Below are 14,004 nucleotides of genomic sequence, written 5' to 3'. Positions count from 1 at the left end.
ATTGAATTAAAATTTAGAATATGATGCAAAGTCTATAAAGTTACGCATAATGATGGAATTAGATTTTGGTCCCTCCCTCTTTCTTTCTTTCTTTCTTTCTTTCTTTTTGTATGCTTTAAAGTGAGAGTGGGAGTGGGGGAGTTGTTCAATATTTTCAAAACATAGAAAAAGGGTGAAAGAAAAAAGATGAATCACTCCAAATTGCACCATTGCTTGACTTTTGAAGACTAAAAAATTTTTGCATAACTAAGTCATGGAGACGCAGTCATGACGCCTACATATCTTACCCTTAATTATTTATACCTTTCTTTCTTTTTCTTTCATTTCTAAAGTAAAAGCAAAGAGACAGAAGAGAGAAAAGAAAGAGAAGGGAGTTTGACTACTTCTAATGGTTGTGATATTGTTTTCTTTCTAATATTTCATGAATAAATTCAGTTCTAAATTTGGTGCCTACAACAAATCTAACATCATATTCATCTCTGAAACCATATTCATCTCTGAAACCATATTCATCTCTGAAACCATATCATTCTAATAACAAACAAATTCCTATTTTTATTATTATTAAACATTGACCACACAAACCTAAACCTCGTAACTGCAGCTTCTTCATTTCCAACATTTGAACTCAGTCATTGCAATCTCCCCGACGTCGGAGCAGCTAACCAAACTCACTTTTGGGAGTCATCCACGCCGGTTCCTCGAAAGCGATATAATCCGAACAAGGATTCTCTAAGTCTTCAAAATCATCAGATAAAATAGGCCTAATACCCACCATTGGTTTTCTTAATGGCAGTACCGGAAGTGGTGCTTCCCCTCTCAGAATTCTTACTGCTTCTTTCACAGTTGGCCTCTTCTCATTATTTGGATGTACACAAAAAAGTCCCACCATTAACATTCTCTCCATTTCTACCACATCGTAATTTCCCATCAGCCTTGGATCAGCTGCTTCTATCAGGCTCCTCACTCCCATAGAACCCAAATCCAATCCACAAGCACCATCCCGCCTTCATCTACGGGCCTCTTACCCGATGCAACTTCCAGGATCACCACACCAAAGCTGTAAACATCGGTTTTCACGGTGGGAACGCCGTAGTAAAGGTATTCGGGTGCCAGATACCCCATTGTTCCAGCTGGAATGGTTGCTATTCTTGTCAACGAACTGTGTTCGTACACTTCTGCTAAACCGAAATCACCGAGTTTCGCGTTCAAGTCTGCATCAAGCAGAATGTTGCAAGTTTTGACATCTCTGTGTATAATTTGTCTCTCACATTCTTCATGAAGATATGTCAATGCAGAAGCAACTCCAAGAACTATGGAAACCCTTTTCTTCCATGGAATTACAAATTGTGAATTGGGAGACGTCTCGTGAAGAAGTTTGGCAAGGCTTCCATTGGCTAAGTACTCATAAACAAGCACTAATTCATTTGCTTCACAACACCATCCATGAAGCTGAACTAAATTCTTGTGTCGTAAACATCCCACCATCGTTGCAAACTCCGTTGCGAAAGGATTGGGTAGACGGTTATTCGCCATACCTTGCTCGAAACGTTTAACAGCCACTTCTACACCTGAAGGAAGAGAACCTTTGTAAACAGTAGCAGAACCACCTTCCCCAACAACTCTGTTTTGATTAAACCCCATTGTAGCTAACTTTATTTCGCCAAGAGACAATCTTGTAGGAATTCTATTCATCTTAACAAGACAAGTTCTATCAATCTCTCCTCTACACACTCTACTTCTCAACTTCTTTATCAAAGTATAACTAACAAAACCAAGTATTAAAGCACCAGAACAAGCAAATGCAGCCAAACCTCCAAATACAAGACTCATTTCGCCACTCTTCTTCCTCCGTTCACTAGCATCAACAAAACGACTGTTATCAGAATTCAAATCCTCCGACGAACACATAAAACAACCAGCTCCTTCATTAATGGTATCAACAGGACTCAAAGAAGGAAGCAACCGAAAGTTCGGAACTGCCAACGATCAACAATGAAAAGAGCAGAGCCCTGCCCATTGGAAGCAGAGAATCCCACATACATAAACTCCTTAAATTGCTTAGAAAGATCCATCGGTGCAGCTAAAAGAGGATTCACAGGTCTCGTTTGCGAATAACCAACCCAAACCCGAATCGTTTTGGAGTCATCTCGATACTCAATCCAAGCAGTAATCTTTCTGCCATTTTTGAGAACAATGCCATGAGATCGAAAATCCACAGAGGTCAAAGAGGTGGGCGAATTGACATTGAGACCGAGATGGTTGTCATTAATGTCGCCAAGATTAGAGTCGAAGTTGGTATCGAATTCGACAGCGATGAAGGAGAAAGGGGAGCTATGAGAGGGGTTGGGAAGGGGTATATGGCTGTTGGAGAGGGTAAAAGATTCGGGATCGGAGGCAATGAGGAAGGCGAAACCATCGGGGAAAGAACAGAGAGGGGTGGGGAGGATGGAGAGGGAGAAACGAGAGGAGAAAGAAGCAGAAGAATTGGTGGAGGAATCAAGAAAGCGAACGGGATTGACGTAGACGGCAGAGCCGAAGCCGGAGGCAGAGGAAGAGGAGTTTGGAGAAAGGGAAAGGCAGTCGCGTTCTTGAGTGAGAAAAATGGCGTTGTTTCTGAGATGGGCATCACCGGAGAGGGTGATGTTCTGATTAAGGAGAAAAGAAAGGGAAAGAAAGGGGAAATGGGAGAGAAACAAGAAGAAGATCAAGATGATGATCGGAAGAGATAAGTTCATTGACATTGTAAAATAGGAAGAACAGGAATTGGGTTTTGGAATGCGAAGTTGTTACGCAGTGGTTTGTGACGGAAACAAAGAACTGTTTAAATAATACAACAAATGTCCGCCGTCCGCCGTCCGCCGCCACCGCCACTAAGAGCGGGAAATTCATCACTTCATGTTTCATAGTATAGAAGAAGGGGAGATTTTTTGTTGGGGTCACTCAAATTCACAATCCCATTATTTGTTTCTTTTATTTTCTTTCTTTCAACTATATTATTTATTTGATTACAACACTTAAATTTCTCTAATAACTAAAATTTTATAAAACGTATCTATTATAAAATTCACAATAATAAGTAAGAATTAAAATATTTATTATATTTTAATAATATTATAAATACTCGTTTAGTTTAATCAACCCAATTTTTTTAAAATATAACCAGAACTCAACTCAATTCCAAGAAAACATAAAAAAAATTCAACTCAACCTAACCCAAAATAGAAAAAGAAAATTTCATGCAGTTCCATTCTTCACCCATTTGGGATTGACTCGTGATCTGATCAAGATGAAATTTTGACACTATGTTCTTGGCACGAGGGTCTTCATTCTAAACTATGGAGATTTCGTTTGGAGCTATCTATATTCAGGTAGACAGTTAGCTACCACATATTATGAGATCTTTCTATTTTTTTTCATTGTTATTGTCGTTTGTTGTCAGGATTACTATTCTCGAGATATTTGCTTCTAGTTGTACCCATTAAAGATTATACTGTAGATTTTGACTTTGCTCCGTGGTTTTTTACTCATCACATTGAGAGAGTTTTTCCACGTGAAATTCATTATGTCAATATTTTAATTATTTTTGTTATTATTGTTGACGAGTATGCTAACATATTCACACAAGAGTGGGATAATTGATCCAAGTTAAAGGTGTTTATCCCAACAAAGTGGTATCAGAGCCAAGTTAATTAATTGTGATTTAATTGAAATTGCCTGGTGTTGAATATGGATACTAGTTCAGATAAGATGGTTAGTCTTAATGAGTCAAATTATCAAGTATGAAAAAGAAAAATGGGAGATATATTGTATGTAAAAGATCACTTGCACCTTCGGCCAGTTTTTTCTGATAAGAAGCCTAACGAAAAAACTGATATAGAAAGTGAATTATATTATAAGAAAGTGTTGGGTTTACGAGGTTATGGGTAGAAGATAATTTTCTAAACCATATTTGTGAAGAAACTCATGCACGAACTATGTGGAATAAGATTGAATCTCTATGTGCCCTTAAAACTTGTAATAATAAAATGTTTCTGATTAAACAGGTGATGAAGTTCAAGTATCAAGATGGAGCGCCTATGTTTTATCACTTGAATACATTCCAAGATATTTTGAATAAGTTATCTAGGATGAATGTCAAGTTTAAGGATGAGATATATGGGTTATGGTTCTTGGTACATTGTCAGACTCGTGAAAAATATTTAGAACTTCCTTATCGAACTTAGCTCCAAATGGTGTACTAAGTATGGACTTAGTATAAAGTAGCGTGTTGAAAGAGAAGATGAGAAGAAAGTCTCAGAAAATTCTTCACAGCCAGATGTTCTAGTTACTAAAAAGAGAGAGAGGAGTAAAAGTAAAGGTTCGAGAGGTAATAACAAAAGCAAATGCAGGAGTGATCAGTTTGCAAATCTTGAGTGTCACTATTGCCATGAAAAAGGGCATATAAAGAAGTATTATGGAAAATGAAAAGAGACAGTAAAAATCATAAGGGCAAGAAAAACAAGAATGACAATGACGTTGGTGCATACACAATCATTGTAGCCACTTAAGATGTTTTCATCTTGTCTGATGGTGATGTTGTAAATCTTACCACATAATAGAACAGTTGAGTGATTGGTAATGGTATTTTAGTTTATGCTACTTCTAATAGGGAATTTTTTGCATCCTATACTCTTGGTGGTTTTGGCAATGTTAGGATGGACAATGATGGATCAGCAAATGCAGTTGTATCGGAGATGTATACTTAAAGAACAGAAATGGTTATAGGCTGGTTTTGAAAAATCTGAAATATATTTATGATATTCGTATGAACTTGATTTCTACAAGTAAGTTTGATGACGAAGGTTTCTGCAATACCTTCAATAATGGCATATGGAAGCTTACTAAAGGTTCTACCGTAGCAAATGGACATAAATTTTTTTCAATATACTACATGGATGCTAAAATCATGGATTCTAATATAAATAAAGTAAATGATGAAGTGAATGTTGAACTATGGAATAAGAGACTTAGTCATATGAGTGAGAAGGGTTTAAAGATTTTAACCAAGAAATATCATCTTCCTGATTTAAAGAGTGCTCGTACCTCTAAAACGATGTCCTCATTGTTTGGCAGGAAAGCAAACAAGGGTTACCTTTAAATCATCTTATCATTCAAGAAAGCGAAATGTACTAGAGTTGGTACATTCTGATGTGTGTGGTCCCATGAAAACAAAGTCACTTGGGGGTGCATCATATTTTGTGATATATATTGATGATTATTCAAGAAAAATATGGGTTTACGTCTTGAAGATTAAAGATCAAGTGTTGCAAGCATTTAAACAATTTCATGTTTTTTTATAGAGAAATTGGTGAAAAGATTAAGTGCATTAGAATTGATAATGGAGGTGAGTATTGTGAACCTTTTGATGAATATGGCAGAAATCATGACATTCAACATCAAAAGACACCTCCTAAAATCCTACAATTAAATGGGATAGCCGAAAGATTGAACAGAACATTGGTTGAGAAAGTGAGATGCTTATTATATGAGTCACGGTTGCCACAATCATTTTGGGGGAAGCATTAAATATAGTTGTACATGTTTTGAATCTCACGCCATGTGTTTCATTAAGATCAAAAGTTCCAAACAGAATATGGTCAGATAAGGATATATCTTACAATCATCTACATGTCTTTTGGCTGTAAAGCTTTTGTTCATATACCTAAAGATGAGAGATCAAAGCTTGATGCAAAACTAAATCATGTATGTTTCCTCAACTATGGCCAAGATGAGTTTGCTTATAGATTATATGATCCAATTAAGAAAAAACTCATAAGAAGTCAAGATGTTGTATTTGTTGAAGACTAAACAATAGTAGACGTGGAGAAAAAGAAAATAATTATTTCATCAATTTAGGTTGGGTAGTCATGGTTGTTCCGGTTGTCGGGTTATTTGAACATCCCTAAGTAGAACTACGATGTGAGGAAAAGAAATGAATTATTACATCAATTTTGTCGCACATTAAATCCAAAGTTTGTGATTCCATCAAGAGTAACCGTTGTAAATGATTGTTTTCAAATGTATATGAGGAACAAAAAAAAAAGTTAAAAAGTACATTAACTCGAAGTGACTAAAAAGTTTGTTTAACAACTGATACATGAACTTCTTTGCATAATATTAATTATATGGTTATAACAACTCATTTCATTGTTGATGATTAGAACTTGCACAAAAGAATTTTGTACTTTTGTCAAATAATTAATCATAAAGGAGAAACAATAGGTAGAGTCATTGAAAAGTGCTTAGAAAGCTGATACATTGACATGCTATTTACTCTAACAGTTGATAATGCGAGTTCAAATGATGTAGTCATTTCATATTTGGTTAAAAAGTTTAGAGGCATAAATGGATTGGTGTTGGATGGTGAATTTATTCAAGATAGATGTTATGCTCATATCCTTAGTTTAATTGTTACTGATGCTTTAAAATATTTGCATGTCTATATCATTCGAATTAGAAATGATTGATGCAAGTGAATATGTTAGGTCATCTCCTGCAAGATTGCAAATATTTAAAGATTTTGCTAAAGAAGATAAGATGTCAACAAAAAATTGTCTTTCTAAATGGATGTTCCAACACGATGAAATTCAACTTTTACTATGTTGGATGGAGCAATTAAGTGTCAAAAAAACATTTGAAAGATTAGAGGAACATGACCTTAGTTATTTACTAAAGGATGATATTCCTACTGCTGAAGATTGGAATAATGCAAAAGTGTTTGTAATTAAAGTTTTCTATATCTATGTTTGTGACTTCAAACATATTTCATCACGAACTTTGTTAGATCCAAAAAATAATTCTTGAATACTCATTGTACGATAATGCATTATTGAGTCAAATGACATTAAGCATGCAGACAAAGTTCAACAAGTATTGGGGTATAACTACGAGTGAGAAAACCAATTTATTATTATATGTTTATGTAGTTTTTTACCTTAATTAGTACACAATGATTTATGTGAACTATTGTTTTAATGAATTTTTGGAGAAAGATTGTACAAAAAGAAATGGACGAATAAGGTTGAAGAAGTATTTTATCAATTGTGTGATGATTATTATAAGAGAATGTCAATGTCAAAAGAAAAATATTCACAAACACAATCATCTAAATCTTTCAGCTGATTTGGCTTTCAAAGTCAAAGTCAACTATCTTATATCTCATATAGTGAATCTTATAAGGAACGTGTAACTATTCATGATAGATTTAAACAAAGCAATAAACCCGATCTAGATGATGCTAAAACAGAGGTAGCTTGTTATCTAGAGACTTGTATAAAAGATGAATACTTAGATTTGCTATATCAACCGTATCATCTAAATCAGTCTTTAGCACCGAAGAACTGGTGTTAGATTCTTTTTGAAGTCCATTAACTCCCCAAACTGTAGAGGCACTCATTTATGCTTAGAATTGGATTCAATCTAAACTTTTGGATGACATGACTGAAGAAACTGATGGAGCTAAAGAAATTTTGCGATACAACTTTTACTAGGAACGATCAAACATTTACTTTCATGTCAGATCCCACTCATAGAAGAAATGATCGAGCACATTCACTCTGCTTTCCCGTCAACAATCAAACTTCAATTAGAAACAATCGAACATTTACTTTTCCATCATATCACACTTCTAGTAGAAACAATTAGACACTTTCCTTCTACTCGCCGCGTCAACGATCCAACTTCTACTAGGAAAGATCGAACATTTACTTTGTCATCAGATCCCACTTTTAGTAGGAACATTAGGTACATTCGCTATGCTTTACCGTCAACAATCCAACTTCTACTAAGAACAAGCGACCATTTACTTCCGTCGTCAGATCCCACTTCTAGTAGGAACGATCGTTGCTAACTCTTCAAATGCGTGGAGCTTTATTTCCTGCACAATGTAAAAAAGTCCCTAGTACATGCTTTGGGTGCACATTTCTACGGTCGACGGTTCAGTGAGTCGTCTTTGCAATCAATGCTTAGAGCTTTCAATCGATTGATGTAGTCAATGACTGGCTCTTCTTTTCGTTTTTTTATGTTCGTAAGCTCCACCGTAGTAGCAATAGCAAGACACATCAAAACGAGCTCCATTAAATATTAAAGTATAATACTCCTAAGATACATACATGTCCATACATTACATTCTCATCACAAATATATAACATATAAAATGTATTTTTAAAAAAATATTTCAAGAGAAAAAGAGTGAAGAATTTGCATATTACATATTATGCATGAAAGATATGAGGGGCTCTCAAGATTCACCTAAAGAATCTTTCTATATTCTAATCTATTAAATTAAAGTAATTCGGTCACTGTCAAATACAACAAAAGAAAAGAAAAGAAAAAACCCATGTTTTTCCTCATTTATTTATTTATCATGATAATATAAAAAGAGGGTAAAGGCTTACTGCAAGACACAATCACAATCTGAGATCTGATCAGACTTTTTTTTTTTCAAGGGTCAAACCATAGCTAGCAACATTCATTCAACTTGGACCTTCATGAGAGAAGGATATACTATATTATTCAACATCAATCGCATTCTGCTGTGAAACAGACTGTTCTCTGTATCAACTCAACTTCCTAGTAAATGAATACACAAAACTATTTATTATCTGCCAAGATTCAAACTTGAAACTCTCGACCAACAATTATGTAAGTAAAATTAAGCCGACAATGAAAAGAAAAATTATTTCAACATACACATGGGAGAGAAAAGTTGTTGCCGTACGTAGTAAACCTCTTAAAACTGCCTATCGCCTACCTCACTAGCTGCCTTTGAGAAGTCCATTTCAGGTCTTTCTTAGCAGTCTCTACTATCCTGAAGGGCTTTAAATGTTCATTCCTGCAGTTGTAAGAATGTACATGATCACATTTCAATAGTGAATTGGTTTGTTCTTATATTGATAGAAAAGCAGAAAGCTAGGTGTTGTGCAGTAGAACAGAAACATGGAGTTCAAAATGTTGATGACCAAGTAACATTACTACAATCCAGGGGTTTTCTTGGCTGGGAACAAAATGATCGTCAATCCTAAAATGCTATCTTCTAGTATAGCTCTATTTCTACTGCAGCAAAGTTTTGGCTTTAATGGTTTACACTGAGCACTGTTTTCACTTATTGACTTGGAAAGTAAAGTAACGCAATTTGTTATGGCGGTATCCAAAATAGCATACATTCACAATTTATACTCTTCCAGAAATCCAGGCTATCGGAGAATGAGACAGTCAAATGAAGATAATAACACCTTCCACTAAGATTCATACTTCCAACATGAAAGATGGACAATCCATAAAATGCTCTACCCCACGACTTTCACAAAAGATTTCAAACAGAGTTCACTTCTCTTCCCCTAACATAACTAAAAGATACTTCAACTTGGAGTGTACTATTGACTTCACAGAGCTCATGGATTTCTAATTAATGTATCAATGGAAAAAGGCCATTCTAACAAAAAGATATCAAGAAAAGATTATGGCATGAAATCATATCGAGAAATCATCAGATACATACATATCGCCTATTGAAAGGTAGCTCACAAGGAACAGTTCCTCTGGAGCCTATTCAGAACCTATTCAGAGCCTTAGCAACATATCTCAAAGTACAAAAACTGGTTTTAGTTTAAGAAACAGCAACCACATTTGTTTTATGTTGGATATTACAGAGTGGGGGAGCATCAGTTCCAGCTGGAGGTTTCCAAGATGGATCAGGATCTTCACCCTGTTGAATTTAATGGGATTGAATTAAAGACCTAGAAGACCTCCATTTAAGATCAAGAAATGGAGGATCGGATCATCCTTTCTACAACCGTTCCAAGTGCTTAGGGAGAAGATAAAAAAGAGAAGCTTGATTGATTATTATCAGGTTAAGCAATCTTCAGTTCCTCTATCCTAAATGAAAACATTACAAACTGCACATAATCAATAAACACTCCAAAAGGGTAAAGACATTTTTGTGGTCACCTGAGATACAATGCGAATCAAGTTGAAGCAGAAGCCAATTCTGAAGCCTCCTTCTGTCTAAGATAATGATCCAAAATAGCAAGTTTCGCAGTCTCAAAAGCGAAGTAGCCGATTGCAGCAAAGCAAGCACTGTGAAGAACTCTAGGACCCATCCCACGGTTAATCCAATCCACCCCTCTTCCTGCAATATTTGCTTAATTGTAGCCGACACCCCACTGTACATTACAGCTGAAACTTTGTTTGCAGCCTCCCCATGAACCTGAGTCATCAACCTTGTCTTCACAACATCAAGAGGTGTTGTAAGAGTAGCCGATATAGCACCTGCCAATGCTCCACAACAAACACTCTGAATTGGTTCAAGTTTGTCACTGTTCGTCTTGCTTAAAACAGCAGCTTTCAAATACTCAAACGAAGAGTAACTCAAAACCCCAGCAGGTAAGTTCCTAAGCAATGTAGCAAAGTAACCAGCATAAAGACCCATTATACCATCTTTCTCTAAAATCTGAAGCAAAACTTCCCAAGATCTCCCTTTAGCCCCAACTTGCATTCTCTGAGTAATTAATTCCTTCGGCACCATTACAGCTGAGGAGATGATATTTCCCATAGCCCCAGCAGTTGGAGGAATAAGCAGAGAAGGATAATCAAATTTCGACAAAATCGACTTACCAAACTCACAAGTCCCAAAATAAACGGCGGAAGAAGCCGCCGAACCGACGATTACTGCCGAAATGCCGCTGTAAAAGCCGAGAATCCCTCTGGATTGAAAGGTCTTGACGACAGCGTCGAACGTGTTCTTGTAAATCTCTGAAGCCCCTTTTGTCTGTAGCCTGGTTTTAATGGTGTCAAGTGGAAGAAGACACACGTAAGTAAAGGCGCCGGCCATGGCACCACCAGCGGCGCCGACGACTGCCCGTTCGAGGACGGACAAATTCTTCATAAGGGATTGGATTTTTGGGTTGCTTTTAGAGACGGGTTTGACCCAATTGGGGGATTTGGGGTGAAAACTTGCTCCTCTGTGGATAAGGATAATGAAGAAAACGGAAGAGGGAAGTGATTCCGATCTTTGGAGGGTTTATTTCCGGCGAAAAATGAATCAAAGTTGGAGAATAGAGTGGGGAATTCGAAGAGAGAAGGATAACAAACGGCATCCGGTGAGGGAAGGCCGAGAGCGGCGGAGAGCCTGGTTTCCATCACTCAGATTATGACTGAGCTCTCGCCGGGAAATGGAGGGTAATCGGAAAATGGAGATGGGTGAGTTATATAAAGTATAGATTAGTTAATTTAACTTTGTTGAAGGAGAGTCTCTAAGCTTGCCGCCGTGGCCGCTGGACAACCTCGCGACACATTGACCTTCTGGATCATGCGTTCATTATATTATAACAAAAATTAACCATTTGCAATTATTAAAGTAATTAAACCAGGAATCATCTACTTTCCCCGTTTCTTGGGCTGGGCTGATGCATATGGGCCCAAAATATGAACAGTCCAATTCTATTATATTGGGCCATAACATCTCTCTTTAACCACTTCGTTACTCAAAATTGGGCTGATTGAGTTTTCACAATTTTCTCTTTAAAGAAAAAAAAATTGATTTATGCCATCCTACTTTGAAATCTATTGTACTAATTTTGATCTTAAACTTTATAAACTTATCAACTTACACCCTCCTTCAAATTAATTGTTAAATTAATAAATTGTATACTATTATAATTGATTTATAACGATTTTTTTTAATGAAATCTGAACTAAGAATCCAAATTAACCAAACAAAAAGTGGTGGATAGAATAGCACAAAATGGAAAAAGTTATGAAATTGTAGAAATGAATTGATATAATAACGAGCTTAGAGTTTTTATTGAAACAACTCCAGCATTTTTTTTGTATATATTCCATTTAATAATGAACCTTTTAATTCACTATTAGGTAAAGGTGGGTAGGTTTGTTAGGAAAAACATATGAATGCAAGGTCACAAACTACACCTACAAAATGCTATTATTGATAATTAATGCAAGTTACAAATATGAAACTAAAAATATATATACAACACCAATAGATATAAGTTTAAATCTCTTATCTCTCTTGATCTCTTTTATCAATATAAAGTAAAAAATAAATAAATAAAAGCCAACTAGATTTTACAGTAGTATCATAATCAGTGGTTTCAAAATAAACACATTTAAGCACCAAACTTTATTATTAGCAAAGAGATGATTCTTTGTTGGATTTTTCCTCCAAAACAAAAGATTAAAAAAAAAAAAAAAAAAAGTAGGCATGTTATATATTAAATGAAAAGTTGGCAAATGATGTAACTAAAATTTGGTGCCTTATTTTAACAATGTCCAACTCCAAGATATTTAATTACTTTTATTAATGAATTGGGCAATTGGGCCTCTTTTTCTTGGTAACACAAACAAGGAATATATATTGATTTAGTTATTTCAGGTTCAAATTAATGAAAAAAATGGGTATTGAACCCGACGTGAATCGAACACGCAACCTTCTGATCTGAAGTCAGACGCGCTACCATTGCGGCACGGATCCACTTTTGTTTACTTCAATGCTTATAAATAAAATACTCTTTCTCTTCTCATTTTACAATTGATTTAGGTTGACACCACATATATTGATCAATTTGAGATCATTTTTAAAAATTTATTGTTAAAGACATGTATTCAAAATACTAATTTTTTTTATTATTATTTAGAATTCATCCTTTTCAAATTTATATTTCTACCTCATTAACCAAACAGACCCTTAACACAAACTCTTACTCTATTTTTATATATATAGATTAAAATTAATTAGATATTTAATTATAAATTCAATTAAGCATTACCCATTAAATCAGGCTCATAAAATATAATAAACAATAGTTAAATATATACAATTGATATATGAGAACTATATTTGGATTCACAAACGAATAAAAGAAAAACAAAAGAAATGATGTTAAAACATGTGTGAAATTGAATTTGACATTTGGAATTAATCATGGCTATATGGTCGTTGAGATAGCTTTAGAAAAAGGTTGGCCTTTTTTGCCATAATTATATGGCTATAACAAATTGGTATATTATTAGCAATGATTACAAAAATGTGCATTGACCCTAAAATGACTATAAAACTTTAGTCCCTCCCCCTCCTAAAGTATAATGTGACACTCTAAAAAGAGAGATCACAATAGGTCAAGGCATCATAGACATGCATGATGTACACACGATTTAATTTGCTCAAAAATATTACCCTTGTAAAAGATTATCCAAATAAATCATACTAAAAACCACTGTATATATATATTATTGGAGCAGTTGCAATTATACCTAAAATTTGTACCCTTGCTAATATAAGACTTTGAAATTTACAACAATTATAAAAATTGGACCTTTAAATGATAAAAATTAAACTTCAAATAAGATTTTATCATTCGAGCATTTAAATTTTAAAATTTGTATAAGTTTAAAAATTAAATTAAATTTATTAAAGAAAGTTTTAGGAAACTCTAATTTAGATAGGCGGGTACCAAAAAATAGGATTGAAGGACGAAATGGGGTCCTTTCTTTTCCTTATATGAAAGTATGCAAAAAGCTCATAAAGTAGTAAAATGGGTGAGGTTGTTGTGATAATTCCATAGTCCAAAATCAAACATGTTGAGACTATAAAAGAGAAAAAGGTGGTGTGTTAATTTTCAAAGAAATTGTTAATATGTGTGTGAAATTTGTTTTTATTTGTGATCATTTCTTTGATATGTATGGGGCCTCTCCATATTTGTTTCTTTAAGAGATAGGAACTGAAAAGCAAAAGTAAAAGGTAAGGGAAAAAAAAGTAAAAGATATAAAAGGGTTTTTTTAATGTCCAAGATTTTGTCTCACTTCCCATTTCCCAAAAAGTTTGTTTCTTATGGAATATTTGGGGGAAAACTGTCTTTGGGTTCTTCACCCATTATTATTGTACCAATTATACCAAACCAATATATCAGATTTTTAAGATGTGGAAGAAACTATTTCATACTTTTT

The 14,004-nt window shown here is 34.8% G+C and overlaps 2 protein-coding genes and 1 non-coding gene across 3 annotated transcripts; all 3 read right to left on the bottom strand.

The window, feature by feature from the left end:
• Positions 1-354: 354 nt before the first annotated feature.
• On the bottom strand, positions 355-2,817 carry LOC116404439 (L-type lectin-domain containing receptor kinase S.6-like). The gene is given in 3 exon segments (XM_031886825.1): positions 355-966; positions 969-1,964; positions 1,967-2,817. Coding segments are annotated over 3 exon segments (2,079 nt in total). The 5' UTR covers positions 2,745-2,817; the 3' UTR covers positions 355-661.
• Positions 2,818-8,366: 5,549 nt separating this feature from the next.
• LOC101222981 (protein MITOFERRINLIKE 1, chloroplastic) lies at positions 8,367-11,341 on the bottom strand. The gene is given in 4 exon segments (XM_004148761.3): positions 8,367-8,875; positions 9,991-10,153; positions 10,156-10,977; positions 10,980-11,341. Coding segments are annotated over 3 exon segments (1,170 nt in total). The 5' UTR covers positions 11,182-11,341; the 3' UTR covers positions 8,367-8,875; positions 9,991-10,007.
• Positions 11,342-12,460: 1,119 nt separating this feature from the next.
• Positions 12,461-12,532, bottom strand: TRNASTOP-UCA. The gene has a single exon. It is a non-coding gene; the product is annotated as a tRNA-Sec (tRNA).
• Positions 12,533-14,004: the final 1,472 nt, after the last annotated feature.

Source organism: Cucumis sativus, chromosome 6 (assembly GCF_000004075.3).
Source record: "Cucumis sativus cultivar 9930 chromosome 6, Cucumber_9930_V3, whole genome shotgun sequence".
Lineage (NCBI taxonomy): Eukaryota > Viridiplantae > Streptophyta > Magnoliopsida > Cucurbitales > Cucurbitaceae > Cucumis > Cucumis sativus.
Note: the sequence above shows the minus strand (reverse complement) of the source record. Positions and strands in the feature narration are given on the sequence as shown.